Source organism: Coptis chinensis, chromosome 5, assembly GCF_015680905.1.
Source record: "Coptis chinensis isolate HL-2020 chromosome 5, ASM1568090v1, whole genome shotgun sequence".
Taxonomy (NCBI): domain Eukaryota; kingdom Viridiplantae; phylum Streptophyta; class Magnoliopsida; order Ranunculales; family Ranunculaceae; genus Coptis; species Coptis chinensis.
The window spans coordinates 98,002,448-98,025,706 of record NC_141460.1 but is presented as its reverse complement, the minus strand read 5'-3'; the positions used below and the strand labels follow the sequence as shown (position 1 = coordinate 98,025,706).

At 36.5% G+C, this 23,259-nt stretch overlaps 3 protein-coding genes and 1 pseudogene across 4 annotated transcripts; 3 read left to right on the top strand and 1 right to left on the bottom strand.

The window, feature by feature from the left end:
- Positions 1-7,631, bottom strand: LOC147500757 (putative vacuolar membrane protein YML018C). Its single transcript, XM_086562361.1, has 4 exons — positions 7,546-7,631; positions 6,864-7,449; positions 6,333-6,753; positions 1-1,282 (listed from the first exon to the last, which is right to left on the bottom strand). Exons 2-4 carry the CDS (start codon positions 7,428-7,430, stop codon positions 999-1,001), a joined length of 1,272 nt encoding a protein of 423 aa, XP_086418487.1. The 5' UTR covers positions 7,431-7,449; positions 7,546-7,631; the 3' UTR covers positions 1-998.
- LOC147500758 (peptidyl-prolyl cis-trans isomerase CYP22-like) lies at positions 2,019-5,240 on the top strand. The gene is made up of 6 exons (XM_086562366.1): positions 2,019-2,578; positions 3,499-3,586; positions 3,857-3,949; positions 4,107-4,139; positions 4,827-4,883; positions 4,995-5,240. Exons 2-6 carry the CDS (start codon positions 3,560-3,562, stop codon positions 5,103-5,105), a joined length of 321 nt encoding a protein of 106 aa, XP_086418492.1. The 5' UTR covers positions 2,019-2,578; positions 3,499-3,559; the 3' UTR covers positions 5,106-5,240.
- A 1,763-nt stretch (positions 7,632-9,394) lies between the features above and the next one.
- On the top strand, positions 9,395-13,098 carry LOC147500756 (E3 ubiquitin-protein ligase PRT1-like). 2 transcript variants are annotated; one of them, XM_086562359.1, is made up of 8 exons: positions 9,395-9,602; positions 9,697-9,725; positions 9,799-9,978; positions 10,375-10,776; positions 10,907-11,110; positions 11,249-11,370; positions 11,791-12,121; positions 12,788-13,098. In XM_086562359.1, coding segments are annotated over exons 1-8 (1,353 nt in total). In that variant the 5' UTR covers positions 9,395-9,519; the 3' UTR covers positions 12,790-13,098. The 2 variants fall into 2 exon arrangements, with proteins under 2 accessions (XP_086418485.1, XP_086418486.1); XM_086562360.1 differs by having other exon boundaries at positions 9,399-9,602; positions 10,907-11,095.
- LOC147500755 (vicilin-like seed storage protein At2g28490) lies at positions 13,004-15,375 on the top strand (annotated as a pseudogene).
- The last annotated feature ends 7,884 nt before the right edge of the window (positions 15,376-23,259 follow it).

Sequence of the window (23,259 nt, the reverse complement as noted above, 5' to 3'; positions counted from 1 at the left end):
GGCCATCACAAGCGACCTATATGAATTATTATAAGAAATAAAATAAAAAAAAATACTCCAAATTAATATTCAACACTTTCCATACCAATGCTTCCCTTGTATTTTCTTTCCCTCTGGAAGGCATGAATGTGTGAGCCGAAAAGTTACATGTTGGGAGCAGCACGCTAGGTGAGTAATGACGCAATTACCATACCAATCAGAATGTGAGCTTGGTAAATTTATAGAGGACAGATCAATAGCAGATGGAAATAGCAAACGACTTGTTAAAATCCTGATATTTGTGAATAGAATGTAGAGGCATTGACGGGGAACCTTTCATATATATTGTCATAGCGACGTAGCAGCAGAAGCAGTCTACTCTGAAATCCATTTGAGAGGTGGCCAACACACCAAAACAATGAAACTTAAGTTCTAAAGGCTGTGTCCTGATCGCTAAATTCAAATTCAGACTCTTAGTCTAACCTTTGGAGTCAGTGTCCTTTGAGACCCTTGGAAGGTGCATTCAGTCTCTTTCTTCTCTAGTGCTTCTGAAAACCTCGATGGACTCGCGAACCTTTGCCTTTGTCATTCAAATTGCACATCAAACTTGTTAGCAATTCGGACTGACGCTCATCATATATTATCAGCTTCTTGAGCAACTAATTCTAGCAGTGGAAACAAATTCTTGTGGGCTATATTCTGCCAGACTGCTAGTGCTTTGATTTGGGTCTCAGAGGAGATGGCTTCGACACAAAACATAGAGTCGATCAACCAAGTTGATAAGAACACAGATCATCCCAGACAATGCAGAGAGCTAGAAATCTGTGCATCAGCGCATATACAATCTTCTTAAGTTAATGATGCCACTCGTGTACTAATTTTGAACTGGAGTACAATTCAATGCAGCTACCAATCATATGACACAACTGAATCGACCTACACGTTTTCCCAAATGGATAGGTCAGGACATAAGCTACTTGATTACGTATCGCATCCACAGTATTCTACAAGATGTTTTACTAATTATGATCTTCATTTTCTGTAACCACATTTGTATCGGCTATCCCTGGACCTACATCCTTTGTACTGCAACAAGCGCCAGAGGGGATGTTGATGCCAGCGAACCCGACCATGACAGCCGCAGCTCCAAAGTAATCCATGAGATGAGGGGCATGGCCTGTTATTGAATCCACAATAGCTGCCAAGGGAACCTGAATTGTGAGACCAGCAGTTGCCACAGTAGTGCTTGTTAAAAGAACAGCCTTCGCCCATAGGTAGTCGCTGAGAACATTATCAAGAAGACCTGAACATGAAGATCAAAACGTATTGGTGTTAAGTGTAAACATCTCTGGCAAAATAGAATCTTTCCATTGGAAGGAAAAGCATAATGAACAAAAATGAAAGTCTTTGATTCCAAATATCCAACAACCTTAACTTCAAGGAAATGAGAAGAAAGTGATAGAAAATCATTTTTTTTTCCATGCATGATATAGGATAATAGAAGTCAAAATTCACAACCTCATCTAATTTTGGCACTTAGTATGATTTTGGTTGTTTAACTAGGACCACCAATAACAATGAAAGAAAATGATGTACACTTCCCTGTATGATACTTTCGAGGAATTGTAGACTAAACCACTAAGAAAGACCTGGCTTCTGAAACCATTATTTCGAATTATAATATATTTTCCTGTAAACCTTTATACGATGCCTATGTCAAAGTTTTGACATATCATTGATCTTGGGAGGCCATCCAACTATAAGATGGCGTACACATATAATACAGAACATGTGTGCTTTTCTTCTAGTTCAGCGAATAAATATTACCACGATTACTAGCTATAATCAAGATACTGGGAATTGTGAGCTAAGGAGATAATCCGTGAGCGTAGCGAACTCTTGAGGTCGCTTTTCTTAAATCACCCAAAAAACCACTTGCTACGTGTCACTCTCTCCTGTGTCTGTCCGTACCCCCAAATAACCCTTCGTTTGTGTCTGACCGTACCCCCCTCTATTTTCTCATTTTCTTTTGTCTTCGCCTCCAATCTCCCAATCTCTCCTCCATCATGCCTGTTCTCACAATCTATCTTGAAAAAACGCCCATAATTCAAGTGGGTTTTCCTTCAAACCGAACCAATTGAAATCTTTTAAATCACACATACTATATTTTGTTAAGATATTTCTTGCTCTCAGATTATTATATTTCTCTCTCTCGGATTCGCCACTTCAAAGTACAAATACAATAGATTCATTTCATCAGGAAATGAAGCATTGGAAGATTTCAAAACATTGGTTACAGTTGATTATGATAGAAGAGTGATTATTTCATGTCGTAGGTCATCACTTGCGTTTTTAGGTGAAACTTTACTTTGGGGTTTTGTAATTGTTATTGTTTTTAGAGCTTTAGTGAAATTAGGGTATTGGGTTTTTGGTCTTGGTGGTGGTGGTTATGGAAGTGGGGTTTTTGTTTCGAGGAGGGATGTGAGTCTTGCTGGAAGAGAAGTGGTGGTTGAGAAAAGGAGGTTTAAGGAGAGGGAAGGGAAGAAGACTGACCTTGTATCTGTTTGTTTTGCAGGCAGTTCTGTACTGGTGAACACAGGTAAGTCAGCACACTTGATATACAGCTATCCTTTATTCCGCTTGAGTAGTTATAACTTTAATTTGTGGCTGTATTATATATCCATGGTTTTTCTGAGGATCAAAAACAGAATGTGGCTTTTTATGCACTGAGTGCTACACATTTCTCTCTCTCTACAAGTGAAGTGCGTCTTCAAAAGTTTGAAACTTAAGGGGTTGGATACCCCGAACTGAATCACAATTTCACCTTGGTTTAGCTAAAATCAGACATTAAGATTCAGACAGTGATCAGTATGTTTAATAAAAAAAATCTTAAAATAGGGATTGGTTGTGTCACCTTTGCTGCTTAGTCAATGATGTCTAGTGGATTTTGATGACATTGGGCTAGTTTTAAGAGGAGTTTACCATCATTCAAACACATTGGTCTTGTTGGTCAGTTCAGTGAGTCAATATTGGGTCTGAACTCTGAAGTTTCTTAAAGAAACTGGATTTGGCTCAAAATAGTTTGGAGATTTTATTTTATTTTTTTGTTGATTGAGGTGGTATAATCTCAGATAAAGATCAAATTGCATGGGAACAAAGCTCCCTATTACTTCTCTTCTTTTTAGGGCAGTAAAATTGTCGTACTCACTTTTGTGTTCAGCTGCAAATCTGATAATGCCTATTATGTAGTTTGAAAATTCCTCTTTTATTCTGCTAATAGTCACTAGGGTATATGGAAATACTTTCCTTTAATCTCTGTGTGTTACTTCCCACTATTACTTTTCAAAATATTATATGGATAAAAATTACAAAGTGTATATCTTCCTGGAATCCTGATGGTGCTGCGTCAGGATCCTCATAAGACGATTTCAGTTCACCAACAATAGTTTCTGTTGTTGCTACACACAGAGGATATTTGTTTTTGATAATATGTCTCAATTCGTTGGAGTTGATTTGCAGAAAAGGGGTAACACCAGTTGGGTACAAAAATTGTCAGTTTCACAGGGTGATCAAGGATTTTATGATACAGACTGGTGACTTTTTAAAGGTTGGTATCTCTTATCAATCTTCAAACGTTGTGGACTTCTGGTTTATCATCTAGGACACTGTTAAGGTTTCAGACCTACTTTCTACATCATCTTCCTCACACAGAGACGGTTAGATGATGTAGGAGGTAGGAGTGCCTAAAATTGGATGATTTTTTTTGTTTGAGAATCTTCCAGTCTGAAACCTTTCAAGGTTATATTTGCCACAATTTTTATAACGTCACTCTCATATTTGTTACTGACTCTATTTGACAATGTTGTTAATGTTTCAGAACGATGGTAGTGGGTGTGTATCCATATATGGAAGTAAGTTCGATGATGAAAATTTCATTGCGAAGCATACTGGTCCTGGCTTGTTATCGATGGTAAGAGTTGTTGCTCAAATTAAACTTCAAGTATCTCAGTGTATATTTTTCTTTCGTCGGTCTATTGTAAACTATTTTAGTTTTTCCTGTTCAAGTTAGTCTAACTTATACTTCCAAACTTAATGCATCCTTTTGTTGTTCATTTGTTTGGTTGCAGGCAAATAGCGGACCGAACACCAATGGATGCCAGGTACTATTTCGTTATTGTTATTTGTTACTTTGATCTAATCTAAGTCTACATGTTCAATTTGAGACTTGTTTTTTCCCCCTCAAGTCTGGTCCAAATTATCCCTTAGTATTTAAGGTGTAAAACTGGATTTCTGCACATTAAGAGGCTAATATTCTACATTATGTGAAAAAAGCAAGAGTTGTGAAACTTTGATTGCAAATATCGGTGAGTAAATCCATAGCCCAGTTCTTGAGTACTACAGTTTTCCAGATTGCACATGGCTTTAAAGTAGAGAATTGTTTAAGTGAGTTTCTTGAGATATTGCATATGCTCAGCATTTGAACTTGAGCCTTCAACTTGAACCAAGCCTTTATTCTAGGTGAAAAATACGTTAGGCAAGCAGGTAGTTGCTTGAATTTGGTCTGCTGCTTGGACAGCGTACCCTCAGATCCCAAAAGAGAAGAAGGAAAACGAACTGATAACCTATTTAAGGCCAAAATGCAATATTCACAATGTTCCAATGTTTGAGTACAAAGTCATACCAGTTTTTGTAAACTGCACATGACTTTTGAACATAGACACAGATTGGCTATTTATTACAACAGAGGTTTCCTCAAATTTTGCTGTTTTACTTGGGATGTTTCTAATCTTTTAGATGAAATAGTTCAGTAGTCTCTTATTCAGTCTACGATCTCTTTTGCACTGCAGTTCTTCATAACGTGCTCAAAATTTGATTGGCTCGACAATAAGCATGTCGTCTTTGGGGTAAGTTCATTTTCTTAGTGGAAACCACCTTTTGATTTATCAGTCCTTGTTGTGAAAACTGTTGATAACGTTTCCTCCTAACTGTGTTTGTTTCTTCTCTTATTTTATCAGAGGGTGTTTGGAGATGGTCTTTTGGTTGTGAGGAAGATTGAGAATGTAGCTACTGGACCTAACAACCGTCCTAAACTTTCCTGTGTTATTGTTGAATGCGGGGAAATGTAGAAACTCGTATTTTTTAGCTAGAAGTGTACAACTTTGAGGATGATATACAGAGGCATTTTTTTTTCCGTGTCATTTGTATTGGATCGTTATTAACCCTAACGTTATTGATTACTGAGTTTTATTATTTGGCAATGATGACCTTGAATCCTCCATTACCTTCTGCCAGAGCATTTCGTCTGTCACATTAAACAAGAAAACAGCATATTAAACTACTAGATAACTGCAAGGCAGTGGGGCCGTGAGCGGAGGTAGAAAAGAGAGGGAGAGATGAGTTTGTGGTGGGAAGAGAGAGAATTGGGTTTGGTTGAGAAGGAAGGAGAGAGGGAGAGGGAGAGGAAGAGTGAAGGAGGGAGATTAAGACTGTGTAAATCACTCTTAGATTATGAGTAGATTGTGAGAATAGTTTGGAGGAGAGATTGGGAGAGGTTGGAGGTGAAGACGGAAAAATGAAAAATGAGATAAGAGGGGGGTACGGTCAGACACAAAGTAAGAGTTATTTGGGGGTACGGACATACACATGGGAGAATGACACGTATGAAGTGGTTTTTTGGGTGACTTTAGAAAAGCGACCTCAAGAGTTCGCTCACGCTCACGGATTAAAGTCTTGTAGATATTTACTTCTGCCAAACAAATGTATCAGTGTAACAAATCTTAACCGTCCTATAAAGAAAAACGATATAAAGATGAAGTTGTTATGGAAATAATCAAGTGAGCTGTAGCGATCGTTTTTGAGTTGGGTTTGGAAAGTTGGGCAAAATGTTGTTTATCTTCTGTGTGTACCTACCCCCTCCCTCTCTCTTCTTCTCTTCACAACTCCACACTCTCTCTCTCCCAACTTTTCCCCAGCCGACCTCTCCTCCACCCACTATTTCCCCGTTCACGCCCACTGCTCCCCCCTCACTTGCTGATTTGATTATTTTCTTCTCTCAAATTGCCGGCAAAACCCATCTCTCCCTCTCTCTCCTTTCTCACCAATACCTATCTCTTCTCCACTCCTACTCCGCTCACGCTCCACTGCAATGAATGGGTGTGAACATACAGACGCTTATCATACAACGTCATTATCCTACAGGGCTGTAATACTAGTGTACTATAATAGAGAGGCTTATTGACTATTGTAAACTATCAAAAATTGCTATACTAATATCACCCCATCACCTGAAAGTACTACTACTAGACATAATATGAAAGATATATCAGACAAGCATTTCAGGACCTATAACGAACCTTTGCCAATAATGAGACCAATCTGCTTCCAGCTGAGTGCATGGAAGGGCTCCAACCTTGCAAAGTTCAGAACAAGAGCAACAGGTAGAAAAATCAAGAGATTGAACAGCCCAAGAAATCCTAGAAACTGTGCCATACTGGCTTTCCCAACCTTATCGTCCTCATCTGGTAACTTTTTCCGGATGAGAGTAATATACACAGCGTAAAAGCCTGCCGAAATAAGAGCTAGAATGTCTCCAAGAACAGGATTTGTAGCAACAGCACTTGACCCGGACTCAGAATCACCCAAGCTGACTATAATTGTCCCTCCCATGCAGAGAAGCACACTAATCAGTTTAATCCACGTAAACCTCTCCCCCAAGAAAATCAGAGCTAGAAAAAAGGTGAAAAGGCTAGATGCAGTGCTTAAGATCGTATTTGACTGCAAGAAGATCGAAAACATTATTAATAGCACCAAAATAATTCAATCTAAAACTGACTAAAAGAAACAAATAACTAAAGGGAAAATTGCTAAAATGTCGAGATGCTTACAGTCACAGTAGTATACTTGAGAGAGAGATTGAAAGTGAGCTGTGCAAGAAACCAAAAGGGGCATATCAATAGGCTAACTTTTGCTGTCCTAGTACGCGTCCAACGCCCTTTCGAATCCAATCCTCCACTAATATCTTCTATTATGTTAACTATTCCACTATCAACTTCACTGGGCAATGTCATTTCAGGCTCATACAATACAATCTCTGCTCTCTCACTCGTTCCTCCTTCTTCAATGGATCCCAAAGGAACTAAACTCTCCAATTTGGTACTCAAATCACTCCCACCAAGAAGAACTACTTCCTCTGCCTCTCCTAATTTTTCCAAATAACTACTATCCTTATCCTTATTACCACGCCAAGACCCAAAAGAGTCCTCCACGTAACGGGCAATTTCAACCAAGGGAAGGTAAACAATAAACAAAGAATTGCAAATGTAAGTAATGAGAAACGGGGAAACACCTGAATCAACTACTGACTGAACAACAAAACTAGCAGCTATCCAGATTATAGCAACAGCTATTATATAAGACAATCCCAAACTCCATCTCCATACTTTACTAGTCATTTCTTTCAATCAAACTTGCCTATCAAACATACACAAAAAAAAACAAACTTTATAATCTAGTACACTTTCCAATTATGAATCATAGATTAAAAAATGGATTTGAATAGGGTGTTACTCTTTTCTAGATCTTTTTGGGCTCTACTTGAATTGGAGAATTTGGATATGAATGGAAGGAAGGAAGAAAGAATGTTTCTGACTTTCTGTTATTACTGTTATATTGTTGACTTGTTGTTGTTGGGTAGTTGGTTATATGGGCCGGGCCGGGCCGACACACCAGGTGTTGAATAGAGCTTCAGAGTGGGCTTTGGGCCATCAGATACACAAACTTAAAAGACACCATCAGTTTCTGAACTTCCTATTTTCTATATTCAATACCTAGGTTGCTAGAAGCCTAGAAGGTGTTGATAATTTTTAAGTCAAAAATTCAAATGCCATTTCAATATCTAAAGGCTAGGCTTGATCAACACATCATGGAATTTTGACTACTAAATAATTTAGGATATTACCTAATCAACTACTAGAGATTTACAAAATATGTTGTATTGGAATTCGCCACTTACAAGTTAATATTTAGCTAACAACAATTCTCAACATGATAATCATCATTCAACAACATATACCCTGTCATACTAAAGAAACTAAGGTCGGTATGTTATGGAAACATCACATGACTACTTTATTTCCTCCCTCAAATATAATGTATGGTCAAAATCTTGTCTTTGGTTAGAATGAACTTCCTTCAAACGGTTAAATGCAAGTAAACTACATAGGTCTCAAATATCATCAAACAATTTTTGTAAATTTCATGCTATTATATTTTTCTTCACATTTGTTTTTCTTCTAATTTCTATAAATTTTAACCATATGCACCAACTTAATTGTAAAAGAATGAAGAATGAAGAGTCATGATATAATAGTCATGATACTAGTTCGGGGTTGGCATTTAATTTGAGTCATGATTTAATTTTAACTAGTTCAGGGTTGGCATTTAAGAGAGTGAAGAGTCATGATATAAGAGTACAATTAAAACTTAATTGTGTTGTTAGATACTTATAGACTAAAAATTAAAATTTAATAATGTACACATTTATATAACATACAATAATCATCTTTTAGTGAAGAGACCGGTTCCTCTATAACCGGGTACAGAGATTGATCTCTGTACCACACACACACATCTCGTATCTCGGCGCACACACATACATCTCGGAACACACACACAGGTATCGAGGCACACACACACATCTCGGATTCGGATCAACAGCGAGATAACACGGTTACAGAAATGATCTCTGTACCCAGTTATAGAGATCTCGAGTCCTTTAGTGAAACGAACTCTTGAATTGTTGGGAGGGAATAGGAAAAAAAAATGATTATCAAGTGAGCGGAGCGAACGATTTTGGCCCGGGTGGGGGTAAGGTGGCCCAAAACGTTATTTGGTTGGTTTAAAGTCTGTCCTCATCTTCTCCTATTCATCCCTCTCCCTCTCCCCTCTCCGGTCCTCCCTCTCCCTCTCCCTCTCCGCTCACGCCCCACTGCTATGCAGTTTACTATTATGACTGTCAAATAATACATTTAGATTATGTCAATTATAGTGTAGTCCGTGAGTGGAGTTTAACATTTTTTTGGGAGAAGGGGGTTATCGAGTCCATCCTCATCTCTTCCTTCCCTTTTTTTTTTCTCTCTCACTCTCCATTTTCCTCTCCCTCTCCAGACACTCTAAATCTCCACTCCTCCTTCTCCATCTTCCCCTCCCACTCCGCTCACCCCCACTACTTAGCAGTATACTAGTTACTATTTAGATTTTGTTTTATCAACTGTCTCTTTGTTCATGCACAGTATTACTAGTACTGATAATGCCGACATTCCGATGTATCGTGGAATGCCGTAAATTCTCAGGACAAACGAAGGAAAAAAAAAAACAACCGTTGTTTTATAACTTTATATATATTATCTGTCGACCACCGCACCGAAAGAAGAAATAAAAAGGACGCTCCTCGTTTCTTCTTTCTCAAATAAACAATAAAATCTCTGTTTAATTTATATCCTTTTTTTTTTTTTTTTTTTGTTTTTGTACAAATTAATAGTAATGGAAAAGAAGAATTTGAGAACTGATAACTTAATTGATGACGTTGAGGATGTCGAGGAAGCTTTTATTTGCTGCGTTTGCTTGTAAGTTGTCAATATTAAATTACCAATCAATACAAAAAATGATTCACTCTTATGATAATAAATTTACAAGAGCTAATCTGTGTTTGATTTACAGGGATCTTCTTTACAAGCCAATTGTACTTGGTGAGTAAATATGAGTACATGTTGTGAGGATTTTAAAGTTTAAAGTGATTAACTTTCTTCTTTTTCATTGCAGCTTGTGGGCATATATCTTGTTTTTGGTGTGTCCACTGGGCAATGAGTGGAATGGGAGAGTCTCATTGTCCTATATGTAGGTGTCCATATAGTCACTTCCCTAGTATCTGTCAATTGCTTCATTTTTTGCTCTTGAAAATGTACCCTGTGGCCTACAAGAGAAGGGAAAAACAAATGTTAGGTAATTTTTAACATATAAGCTATTCATGTTTTCTATTTTTTATCTGTATGTTTTTTAGTACCTGTAGTAACATATAAGCAAAGAGCCACAATAATATTCATCCATTGCTTTTCTGTTTGTCTGCGATTGCCGGTTGCCTTTGATAATTGCTAAAATTGTGTGAAATCAACATAAGTTGGATCAAATTGGTAGTTTTATTATTATTGTTGTTGTTTTGTAGAATTGATTATAAAAAACACTTCTGTTTTAGAACCTCTTGTGAACAATACACAGTATTACACCAATGATTATATGGTTATATCATTATCCTAGGTTAGATGAAGGTTTTCTAGTTTTATTTGATCTGAGTAATTCTGTTACTAAGATTTTTTTGTCCTGATGTCTTTCCTTCTACAGAAGAAGAAAAGAGGCGAGGCTTCTTCTCACCTCAGCTTGGTGACAATGTGTTGAGGGCACATATTTGTGAGGAATCAAATTGTCTGGACTCCCCTGAAACATTCTCCGGCATGTGTTTCCAAACTTCCCCATATGGTAGCACTTGTTCCAATGGGAAAATAAATACCTCAAGTACTGTGGAGAAGCAAACTCCTGACATTTTGGCTCATGCAAATGCTACATTACTTTCTGCGGAAGCTCATTCTGGTTCGGAAGTGACAAATACTTTAGCCGTTGAAGAAAGTAGTATCTTAGAAAATGATCTGAAGGATGGAATATGCAAGCTTGTTTCAATCAGTGATGTACTTTGTGTTGCATGCAAACAACTGCTATTCCGACCTGCAGTTCTTAATTGTGGGCATGGTAGGAACTTAGTTATGTAAAGAATCGTTATATATACCAGTGTACTACAATATCGTTATATATACCAGTGTACTACAATGACATGTATCATGTTGAAAGTCAAATCATCCTAATTTATCTCTTTTTGCAGTCTATTGTCAATCTTGTATAGTTATACCAGTAAATGAAGCTCTTAGATGTCAACTTTGCCAAAGTTCACATCCTAAAGGAATACCGAAGGTCTGTCTAGAGCTTGATCATCTATTGGAGAAAAGATTCCCCAAAGAATATGCATTGCGAAGAGAGGCTGTTCAGCTTCAACCAATTCATGGACAACAGGGTAATTCATTAGCTGGTGTGTATCAACTGTATTATATGCCCCTTTCAAGTGATATATATTGCATGTTTCGTATTACATCCATGTGTCTGTGCACATCTTTATCGTCTAGCACAACTTGTTTCTATATTTACTAAGACAAAGTTATGTTCTCAGGCCCCGAACTTGATGGACAGAAGTGTCCCCATTCATCGCCTCCCCTTACTTGGAGTTGCTTGTCTTGGTTAGGCGACCGTGGTTTAAATGTCCATCTTGGAGTTGGTTGTGATTATTGTGGGGTAATGTCTTTCTCGTAATTTCTTGTTATTTGAAAGATATTATATTTTTTCTGGCATGCGGAGCCAATTAGAGTAAAGTCCTAGTATTCTTATTCAGTTATTTGTACCATGTCATTACAGAAAGAGTGTCACACACTTTCAGATAATTGTCAACATGCAAGTATTGTATGATGATATTTGGATTAGAGACTGAAATACCTAATCTGGGTGGTCGGGCATCTATTTTTTTCAGATTTGAAAGTCATTTCAGATAGATTAATGCATACAAAAATTTTGAATTTTGGCTGCCATATATCCATGTTTGAAGCATATTGGCCATACGGATTTATGGTAACATCTTCAATAGGATGATATCCAATAATTTCCTAGTAATACCTTTTTTCTTCACTCGTTCTCTTACCTCTTGATTGCTGTCTTCAGATGTATCCTATAGTTGGTGAGAGATATAAATGCAAAGACTGTGAGGAGGCAATTGGTTTTGATTTGTGTGGAGAGTGTTATAATACTTCCTCCAAGCTTCCAGGTCGATTTAATCAGCAGCATACACCAGAGCATAAGTTTGAGCCTGTTAAATCTGACTTGATACGCAATATAATGAGGAGGTTGGTATCTGAACACTCTGAAGACAGTTCTGCTCTTGTTCTCTCTGATGATGCTTCAGAAGATTTAGAAGATGGTTTTCCTTCTCATGCACCCTCGATGATACTCCAGGAGGATCAAGAAGGAGATTCTCATTCCACCGTACCAAGTTGTAAGTTCAATCTGAATACTTTATATTTCATTATGAATTATTAGAGAATTTGAACTTCTGGGTATTAAGGGATTCAATATATCTGGTATACTGATAGAGAAACGAAAAAATATGGAGACAAAAGTTTAGTTGTCATTACGATCCAGTCAGTCAGTGGGACTGGACCCAAATGGCTGCAGTTCGAGTCTTAGTGAGTACTTTGTACCCACTTTTTATATCCTCAGTGTGTTTATATGCTAATACAACATCTCTGTTCTGAAAGCCGTTGAATAAAAATACAATCCAAAAGAGGAGAGAACAGAGAAAGTCGTTTTATGGAGAGATTGTGCAACAGAGAAATCAATGTTACCTTCCCCTTCTGCTTGCCCCTCTTTCTTTTCGTAACTTCCAAATAATATAACTCTTGATTCACGAAAGTTAGTTTTTGATACCTGGTGTTTGTAGATTTCATTTTATTATTATTATTGGCAAGCCATTCTCTACACTGGCTTATATTAAAGGGTGCAAAATGCAAGTGGGTCTATGCAAAATGCCAATTCTCTACTTTGTTTTTGTACCATTGATGATGTGTTTTTCTTTTTTTGAGTGTGTATTCTCAATTATAATTGCCTGGAGTGCAACTGAAAACAATATTTTGACATTTTGACATTGGGTTGTTCGTTACAGAATGACTTGAGCAAAAAAGAAGAAGATTGCAATCCTTTGGCGGGAGAGAGAATTAAGCGACATTTTTAGGAGAGGACACTACTGGAGAGCAGACACTGTTTAAAATTATTACTACTGTAAATGAGTCAGTATTGTATCTTCTTCGGCAAGGAAAATAAGAAAGTGTAATACATATGACATCTTGTAATTATAGGTCTTTGCCATGTTGGCCAATGAATGAAAGAAAGGGATGTATTTGGGTATCAGCGTATGTATATCAACAGGTAATGTCTATCTTGGATTTTTTTTATAGAATGTATTGTTACAGACTACTATTAGGAAACCCCCCAATAATTTTTCATCATCTCTTGGAAATACACGGAGAAATAACTATTCACATATTTGTATATACTGTGACTGAGTGTTACAGAAAGTAAACTTGCAATGGTGAGTTTGTTTTCTGACTAAATCATCATGTTGTTTAAACGTACTCTGCCATGGGATGGCAAAACCAAAGTGAGGAAACATCATGCTTAGGGTCAGATCAAATGGTACCAACCATATTTTGGTAGGCCTCGTCAAATGGTTTTTCTTAGGGTCTCCAATGGTTCATGATGCACAAGCGTAGGACTCAACCATGTGACTCACAAGGTAAGGATGCACTTCTAAGGCCAAGACGTCGTGCATTAGAGGGTTCAAGATTTTGATCATGGTTCGGGTTTGCCGCTATCTTAAAAAAAAGGAAAGATACATCTGTCCGTTTGATTTTTCTCACATCTGCATGCGTTGCCTATAGCAAAACCAGCCAGCAAGTAACAAAAATATTTGCGTAACTTTCTTCTCGTCAGTCTTCATAAACTCGCACACATTGCTCTCTCTATCCACACAGACTACTTACATTCACAACACCACTCATCAGTTCTAGAGTTATAGTAGTTGAAGACTTGAAAAGTAGATTCAGAAAGAAAAGAGCGAAAGAGAGACCCATAAGCTGATTAAACAAGATGATTGCATCAAGATCGTCAAAGCTGTTGGTGTTCCTGTTGCAGTTTTTCTTCTCAGCTACCTTGGCATTTGGGTACAGTGAAGGAAGAAGAGCCTATGAAGAAAAATAGGAAGGTAGATATGGAGGATAAGAAGAGCAGGTGTTTTTGTTGCCAAAATCAAGGCAAGTAATGAGGAGTGAAGCAGGGGAAATGTGGGGAAGAAGAGAACTGGTATTGATAGCCAACCCCAATGCACATTGGGTTTATCAACATGGAACCTAAGTCTCTTTTCGTTCCTCAGTACCTTGATCATCTTTGTCCGATTAATAGTGCAATTTCATTTTAAAACGCGAAAGCGCCGGGGCAAGGAGATTGACCAGCTCATGACTCGACGGCATAAGCCTCAAAGGCGCAAGGTGTAAGCCTCAACTCCTCAAGCGTATGACATTTTCTTAATTCTAAAAATTTCCTATTATGTAAGTATAAAGTTCTAAGCAGTACAAATCAAGATTGAACAAACAAAAATCAATAAAGTGAAGTAAACTCTGTGCTACATCATTATATACAACAATTTATTCATAAACTTGAGATTTATTTAGAGTTTCATATCATTAGGAGTTAACAATTATACTGGCTCCATTTTGCAAGACAAGAGGGAGTACATAGATTGATTAAAGAAAATTTACAATCTATGTATCCCCTTCATTAAAGAAATAAAAAAGGTAGTGCTAGACTTGGGTAGGTTGGTCTGATCGATGTTCTTATGCCTTCAGTTTATATTCTTGATGACTTTCTAAAGCAAGTGCATAATTTTATGGGCTTAGATGTTCAGATGACATAACGTTTTGTCTTTGAGTACTAACATAAGAGTATGTTAATTATATGCTTTCTTAATTTTGGTATGATGCAGGGAAAGCTAAGATTGGATGGATATACAAAGATGGCTTGGTGGAGAAAAAATTGAAGATTGGAGATGTTTACAGAATTCCAGCAGGTTCAACGTTCTATATTTTGTTAATACAGGTGAAGGACAAATTCTTCAAATGATTTGCAGTATCGATAATTCGGAGAGCTTGGGAATGGGTGCTTTCCAAGTAATTATTCATAAACCTCTTTGCTGCCTTTCAAATAAAACACTGGTTGTGGTTGAGCACCTTAGGATTTAGACATTGGACTTTGAACAAAATAAATCATAACCAACACATGAACCAACTAATTGATAGATTGGGATTTCTGTGAAATTTTTTAGTTGCACTTTTATGGATGATGGTACAATGTGAGTTATAACTTATTATAACAAATGCTATGTGATCCATTACAGGGAGCGATGATGGCACCCCATGTGAACCCAAGAGCTACAGAATATGGCATTCTATTAAGAGGATCAGCAATGAACGCCGTGCTGAAGGAAGGTGACGTTTTCTGGGTGCTGCCAATTTGCCAAATTGCGTCTCCACAGGGGCCATTTGAATTCTTTGGATTCACCACATCCGCTGGCAATAACCACCCCAGTTTCTCATTGGGGCTAGCTCAATTCTCCGAACAACGAATGGACATGAACTTGCTACAGCATTTGGTGTAAGTTGGGACAGGTTCACTAAGTTGATCAACGCCCAGAACTAGTCTGCTATTCTACCATCTGCACCTGCAGCAGCACCACCACGGCAAGGACGTAGGCACAAGTTTGAACAAGAGCACGAGCATTAGAAGCAAACTGATCTAGAGATTCAACACTTTCCATATCAAAAGTCTAGGGCCTAGTTTTAGGAACCGAGCGTGAGTTCATTCATTCACTAGATCATCAGTTTATGGACACAACCGTATTAGCCTTTTTGTAATGTTAGATCGGGTTAAACTCAAAAGTCCAAGCCCAGGTCCAGCTAGCCCTTATCCAAATCATGTATGGAGCTTCAAAGTGGGCTTTGGGCCATCAGATAAACTTAAAAGACATCACCGGTTTCTGATAGAGCCCTACACCACCAGTTTCTGATAGAGTTATAGCTACTCCTATTCACTACCTAGAATCCTAGACCGAGTTAATTTGTATTTTGAAATACAAATCGACATTGGTCAGGTTGTAGGTAAGAATAGAATTATTGTTATATAACAAAGGTGCTAGAAGGTGTTGATAATTTTGAAGTAAAAAAAAGGCTCGGGAATTTCGACTACTAAAGAATTACCAGTAAACTATCCTAAAAAAACTAAGATCGGTATGTTTTAGGAAATATCACGTTACTATTTTATTTCCTCTCTCAAATCTATTTAGATGCATCGTCGGAGTAGGTACTCTAGCACATTTGATTAGAATGACTTTGTGGGCATTCACCAGGCCAAAGCTCCATTAATTTGCAGTCTTTTCCAAATGAAAGCACATAATCACTGAGCAAACAAATTTCACAAAATTTGTTTTTCCTTTTTCAACATATATACAAAATACTTCTTAAACCATTTTAGGTGTCCAATTACGAATTAATAAGTATTAATATTGACAGCAAGGTCTAAAAAGGCTCATACTTAAAAATGAGATAAATTAATGGGTCCGGTTATAGGGACTCAAGTTTTTTTAACTCGGAGTTTACTCAAATTTTTGACCGCCAGATTAACATCATCTAATGGTTCTCAATTGTACAGGTAAAACAATTTTATTCCCTCTCTTGGTGATGTCATATAGGACTCACTCAATTTACTTTTTGTTTATTTACTCATTTTCTGTCTCATATATAATCACACTTAATAGTTCGAATAGAGATTTTCACTTCTTCTTCTTCTCTCTTTTGGTTACTCCGCTCCCATTACCAATTTACCATCTACCATCACACCACCACACAACCAACCAACCACTTTCACTATTCTTTCTCTCACAACACCTTAACTTCCAAATTATCCATAATGATGGTTATATTTTAATTTTAAAGATGTTATGGTTTCAACGAAATTAAATGTATTGTGGGGAATGATAATGAGTCACAATTAGTTGTCAATTGAAGAAAGTGAGCTTCATTGTTTCAATGATTTTCTTCCTCTTAAGTGATAAAAAAAAAAAAAAACAATAGAAGAATTGCAAAAGTTGTTGAGTTTTTGTAGAAGAGAGAGATAATGGTAATGACCTTCTAATTGGTTTCATAAAAATGAATCTGTTTTAATTTTCAACTATTCGCTGTAAAAAACCAAAGCATTACATTATTGGGAACCAAGTAACAACAATGGTGATTGGTGAGGGGGTGTTGTGAAGTGGTTGGGAGAGAAAGAAGGGGAACATGATTATTGGAACAAGTCGTACAAACAAGAAAAACTGAAGTAAAATTGGTGAGTCCCACATGACGTCAACCAATAGAGTTTAATAAGGAACCGTTAGATGATATTAATCTGGCGGTCAAAAATTTGAGTAAACTTGAGTAAAAAAAACTTGAGTCCCCAGAACCGGACCCTAAATTAATTTGATAAACTGCACTGATCATCTTTTTAGATTTAAATGCTCAAGCAAATCATTCATGAATAATATACTTGCATGCAAAGTGTGGCATTAGAGATCAAAGAAATTATCTTCTTTAGAGATCAAAGAATTATCTTCTTGAAAAGAATATTGTTTGTAGTGATCAATAACAATACTTGAAAACTTACCGTAAAACATTTACTCTACGCATGCATGTGGAATACCATCAAGTAAACTAACAAGCAACTCATACTTGTCTTGATGTGTGACTCTTAGATTATCGCCCCCCACCCAAAAAAAAAAAAAAAAAATCTTTCAACTTGATTGGATTATTTGAACTTTATTGCAAAAAACAATATCTTTTACATGTTTAGTAAACTTACTTACTCAATCAATTTCATTGAGGAATCCTTAAGCTAATTTGTAACAATAATGTTTTGTGTGATCAAATTAAAATAACATGTGTAGCCGAGGTTTGATAATCCCCTCACAACATAACGAGAAACACTCTTACCATCATTACCCACCGCCTCCACATACTGCTTCTATTTTATTGTCATTGTTTTTTGCACCTTCAAATACTTAAATGCAAGTAACTTAAACTATATAGACCTCAAATATCCTCAAACAATCTTGTAAATTTTATTTTATTACATCACATTTTTTTCCCCAATTTTCAACCTTACCGCCTCCCCTTTTTCTCTTTATTTAGATCATACTAGATTTTGGACTCGGGCATATGTCCGGGATCTATTAAATATTTTGTGTGCTGAAAAGACTTTACAAAATATCTCACACAAATTTTCGAATCAGAATATATGGTATTCCTGAACTTCTCAAATCCAAAGATCACACCTTTATTTGTATTAAACTTACAGGCGTGTAATATATTTTTATGCTCTAAAGTCAATGTAATGCGAAAGTAATATATATAGGTATTGTCAAGGATCTTTATGACTCCTTCTTCAGGAATAACTATTATATAAACTATAAGCATAGCAAGCAGATCTCCTTCTTCAGGAATAACTATTGTATCACCTACAAGCATACCAAGGTCGTTTTGCAAAACATCCACCAAGGTATTCCTGAACTTTTCAAATCCAAATATCACACCTTTATTTGTATTAAACTTACATGTGTGTAATATATTTTTATGTTCCAAAATCAATGTAATGTGAAAGTAATATGTATAGTTATATTGTGGCTAACAAAAAACTGGTTGGCATCACTCGGTTTTACAGAAAACTCCTCAGGTAAGTTAGTATTTGTTTTGTTTTAATTGTTTTATATTTTCTATTCTTTTCATCATGCCTTTTATTCTAGTAAACACTGCTCTATATTTACACATTTTTATATATTTTGCAATTTCAGCAACCTGTTGAGCTTAATCTTTTATCTAAATCGAAACAAGGTTCGACATGGTAATGTGGATGCGATGTTTCTAATGCCGTTTTCGTTGGTAACGACTCGAGGATGAAACTCAAAGGTTTCGAGACTGCCAATGCAGGTAGTCCCCCTATCCTTTTCTTTTGGTAAAGGGAGATATTTATTTATTTATATATCGAGAAGTACGATTCACCGTACAAATAGCGTATTTGATCTGTCATGGAATGGTGTTTTTTATTTTTTATTTTTTATTTTTTGTTTATTTTTTGTTTTTTTCCTGCACTTATAATTGTGATGGGTGGAGAAGTGGTACTTTTTGTTATAGATATCATTTTAAAGTAAATGATACTTTTTGTTTTCTGTAAGTAAGCTATGTTTCGAGAAAGATACTCGGTGCAAATGGTAAAGAGAAATGGGGATCAAATGTGAAGGGTCGATGTTCAAGGTAACAAGACAGGGTATGAAAGGGTGCTGGGGTATAGTGTGGATGTGAAGTTTGGGTTTGGGGAGGAGTTTGATGCTTTGGAAGATGATGTTTAGGGGGAAAGAATTGGAGTAGTGACAACAATAGGTTCAATTTTTGGGTATACTGTCATTAGAGGTTTTCAAAAAGCTTTGCCAAACTTTTGGAGTTCCCATTAAGGTGGAAGATGATGGTGGGGGTATATGGAGAAGTCAAGTGTGAAAGTTCTGGTTCATGTATACAATTTATTGAAAATTCCGCTTATCATTATGTTAATTGAAGATGGAATTAGATATCCGGTGTGAGTGTTGACTGAATTTGGTGTTGGTGTATTTAAATTTCAACTGGTAATTGGTGAGTGGGATCACTATGAGGCTTGGCGGGTTTACTTGGGAAGGTCATTTGATGAAGTCTCAAGGGGTCAGATGGGGATCAATCAGGGGCATGACGTGGTTGCTTACTGTTGGATGAAAACGGTCAGGATATGTGATGTTAGAGAGACTACCAGATCAAATATGAATATATCTAGGTGGGAGAGTTAAAACAGGATTCAATTTCAAAATTCAAATGAGAAATTGAATGAGAGAATTGAGGGGAATCACCCACGTAATAGAATTATTTTAAACTCGATCTAGCTTATATAATAGTTTTCTTCGATTTATGGTGATTTAGCGGCAAACTTTTGAATCAGAATATATTTTTATTGAAAATAAATCAAAATACGTTAATGAGCAGCGATTATGGTGCATAAGTACTTGGAAACTAAGGGATCAAATTGAGATAGCCTATTCACTTTGTGGTTTAGGATATTAATCCGTAATTTTTAAATTGAATTATCTTAAACTCGATCTAGCTTGTATAATAGTTTTATTAGATTTATGGTGATTTAACGGTAAATCATCACCGCTCGGCTTACATACTAATGTGTATCCTCAAATAATACACTACTCCCACTTGAAAAGATTTATCACATGAACGTGTCCTACAAATGGGTACCGTTATATTAAATTATTCTAAAAAATATTAGCAACTATGCATAGCTATAAGATATGAAAATTATATTAATTACTCATTTAAATTTCTTGCACCACTCTATATAAAAATGAAGCATCAAACCTTGATAAAACTCATCGATTTCTATTTATTGTTAGGTTTAATAATATAAGTTTAATTGAAATTTTGTGAGAATGCCCAATGTGACGAAGATAATATTGAAGCTACTTGAATAGCAATGCATTCTCAATCACAATAAAAGAATTATGATAAACACTACTTAAAATGCAAAACTATATTTGTCGAGACATTTATTCCCCTACAAATAATACAAATATGTTTTAGGGTTATTGTAAGACCCCTATTTTCTATTTACATTATTTTTCGTAACAATATTTAGTATGTCTGTATTTGATTGTATTTTTCTGGTCAACGTGCTAATATGTGGGTTTGACTTTTGATAGAAAGAGAAAGGAGGGAATACCAAATAGTAATTTCGAATAATGTTAATATAGGAAAATAATATTTGAATTTTGAATGTTGGGTATAGTTTATCTTTAATTTTTTTTTGGAAAGTTTAAATAAATAGGAAACAAGGTATTAACCTAAGGAACATAATATATATAATACTTTTAATAGAAATAATATTCCATAGTTATGATGTAAGAATATTTAGTAAAAATTGGAAGTTAAGCAGAATATAGGGTGTCTCCGGAGAAACTAGTTTTTCCTGAAAACCATAAACAACACACACAAGCAAAAAAACGGAGAAGAGCGCGGATTTCGCGAGCTAGCTGGGATTGGTTCTCACATTATTTTCTTCGATAGTTTTCTTTTCACGGTAACAGGAGGTGAGTGGTTTATTCTTTATTTTTTTCTCGTATCTAGACACGAGACCACTTTACTGTAGAACCTTGTTTCGTTCATTTTATCATTTTTTCTTCTCTGTTCTCTTCAACCATTACTCTTCCTGTAAATGTTTAAAACTTAGTAGATTTGTTAGGACTGTCAACACCATTAGGTGGTGGTAAAGGGAGGCGCGAGCCCCCAAACCTCCTCCCCTGTAAAAAAACGCCATTACTGTGATACTGAGGGATTTGATATTTGTATTTATTTTTGTATTTTAAATTGTTTTTTTTTTTGTATTGCGGGTTGTTGGTTGAATGAATGGTGGTAGGGGGAAAGTTTGATAGTGGTTGAAAGCTTCAAGAACGTTAATGGCGGTCGGATCTGTGATTGGAGAGCGATTTCGAAAACTGAGAATTTGGGGTTTCTTGAGGAATTAAAGTTTTGTGGTTTTTCACCCTAACCAATTTCGGTTGGTTAGTTTTGGGTGGTGTGTGAAGGCTTTTGGGTGGCCGGAAATTAGGTTGGAGCGCTGGAGAAGATGAAGGGATTGGCCACTGTTCCTGATGTTTTGTTTGGGTACTATTTTAGTTGGGCGGACCACACTAGTTGGGTTACCTTTAGGGACCACATCAGTTTTGTTTTGGGCCAATTCTTTTAGTCTTTTATTTTGGGCCAGTTTAATATGTATATGTGGGATGGTCCCTAAAATTTTAAGTGGGTCGCATGAGAACTATTTAGTTTCGAAATTTTCAAGTTGGGCCAAATCAGTTTATGGACCGGGTTAAATCGGGTCAGTTTAGCCAGTCGCTTAGGACCAGGGTTTGAACTCTTTTTTTTAAATATGGGTTTGGGTGAGGACCAGGTGGAATGACCACCGGTTAGGACCGTTGACTGTTGGGTTGACTGTTGACTTTTTCCAAAAATGTTATAGATTGAATTTATGGACCAATCTGATGATAGGATGTGGGTGACTCTTGTATAAACTTGTTTGTCAGTATCTAATATAGATTTGACGTTGATCTTGTGTGAATATTGACACGTGAAGATAGGGAAATTTTAAGATGCATAGATATATACATTTGAGTAAATTACGTAACGAAAATCCTAGAACCTAGCTACCACAACTCATGTGATTTGCCCTGTGTGGGCATGTGTAATTTGATTGGCCCTTCGGGCGTTTCAGTAAATCTGAATGACCCTTCTGGCGTAGCCGAATAGTGGCTTGATTATCTCGTTCGCAAAACTTTAGAACGAGACACGCATTACTTTTATGGCGAATAGTGGCATTACTTACATGATGGCTTTCGTGTGAGGGTTACCTGGTGTGTGGCATCCCCGCCGAGGAGTGATTTACACGAGCGAAGTGGTACATTATGTAAGGGGAGGCATGTGGATGTACATGTTCGGCGTTGGGTAGCGATTGTGGTAGCTAGGAAAACTAGGTAAAACATAGAGACGACGGGTTACTAGGGACACTTGATAAATGTTACCGCCATGATATTTTCCTCAGGTGTGGTTATTGATTTAAGACTTTCAAGTTAAGTTTCATTTTGTTATGATTATTACAAATTCTTTGGCGAGGAGAGTGGGTTAAACTAATTATTCTTGTAGAGAGGACCCACTCTGTGATAGAGCATGCATAAAGGTAAGTACTAGGCTGACATAAGTTATTTACTCTTAGTTAGAAGTTAAGGTACCTTTATGAAGGAACTAACTACCTTAAGCTAAGGCGCCTCGATGGAGGAACTACCTGCCATGTAAAGAATGAAATATTATGTATGTCTAAATGGTTTTACTAAGGCTACTCATACCAACATTATTTATAATGTTGACCCAATTTGCATATTTGCTAATCGGATGTGTTCTTATATGAACATAGTCGATCAGCCTGGACAGGGTTAGCTGATGTTCGAGAAGGTGGCGTGCTGCTCGTGATTGATGTTAGCATTTATTTTTAATAAGATGTCGTTTCATTTTTCCTCAGAGATGTAGTGGAATTTGTTGGGGACATATGTTTAATTTATTTTTCCGAATTCTTAAGTGAAGAAGTTTGTAACTTAATTTTTTGATCACAAGTTTTCTTAATGATGAGTGGATTGTTTTGAGTATTTTATTGTTTAGTTTTTCCGCATGTGTTATTATTCATTAGGGTTATGAGATAGATTGGGTTGTGAGGTTGTTGTTACATCTCGGATATCGAGGAGTCGGATATCATTATTATTATCTGATTTATCGAAATTCGGGGTGTGACAGTTATTACTTCAATGCATTTGCATTAAGTTTATGATTTTCCATTAATTATTCTTTGAGGTTAGTTTAATGTAGTACGTTGCATCTAGTTTTCAATTTCTCATTAATTATTCTTTGAGGTTAGTTCAATAAT

Excerpts from the sequence above, each read along its gene's own strand:
- LOC147500756 (XM_086562359.1), top strand. The coding sequence starts at position 9,520 with ATGGAAAAGAAGAATTTGAGAACTGATAACTTAATTGATGACGTTGAG. Across the intron at positions 9,979-10,374 it reads AAGGGAAAAACAAATGTTAG|AAGAAGAAAAGAGGCGAGGC; the intron begins GTAATTTTTAAC and ends TTCCTTCTACAG. Across the intron at positions 11,371-11,790 it reads TTGGTTGTGATTATTGTGGG|ATGTATCCTATAGTTGGTGA; the intron begins GTAATGTCTTTC and ends TGCTGTCTTCAG.
- LOC147500758 (XM_086562366.1), top strand. The coding sequence starts at position 3,560 with ATGATACAGACTGGTGACTTTTTAAAG. Across the intron at positions 3,950-4,106 it reads GTCCTGGCTTGTTATCGATG|GCAAATAGCGGACCGAACAC; the intron begins GTAAGAGTTGTT and ends GTTTGGTTGCAG. Across the intron at positions 4,140-4,826 it reads CGAACACCAATGGATGCCAG|TTCTTCATAACGTGCTCAAA; the intron begins GTACTATTTCGT and ends TTTGCACTGCAG.
- LOC147500757 (XM_086562361.1), bottom strand. The coding sequence starts at position 7,430 with ATGACTAGTAAAGTATGGAGATGGAGTTTGGGATTGTCTTATATAATA. Across the intron at positions 6,754-6,863 it reads TCAAGTATACTACTGTGACT|TCAAATACGATCTTAAGCAC; the intron begins GTAAGCATCTCG and ends ATCTTCTTGCAG. Across the intron at positions 1,283-6,332 it reads TGGTCTCATTATTGGCAAAG|GTCTTCTTGATAATGTTCTC; the intron begins GTTCGTTATAGG and ends CTTCATGTTCAG.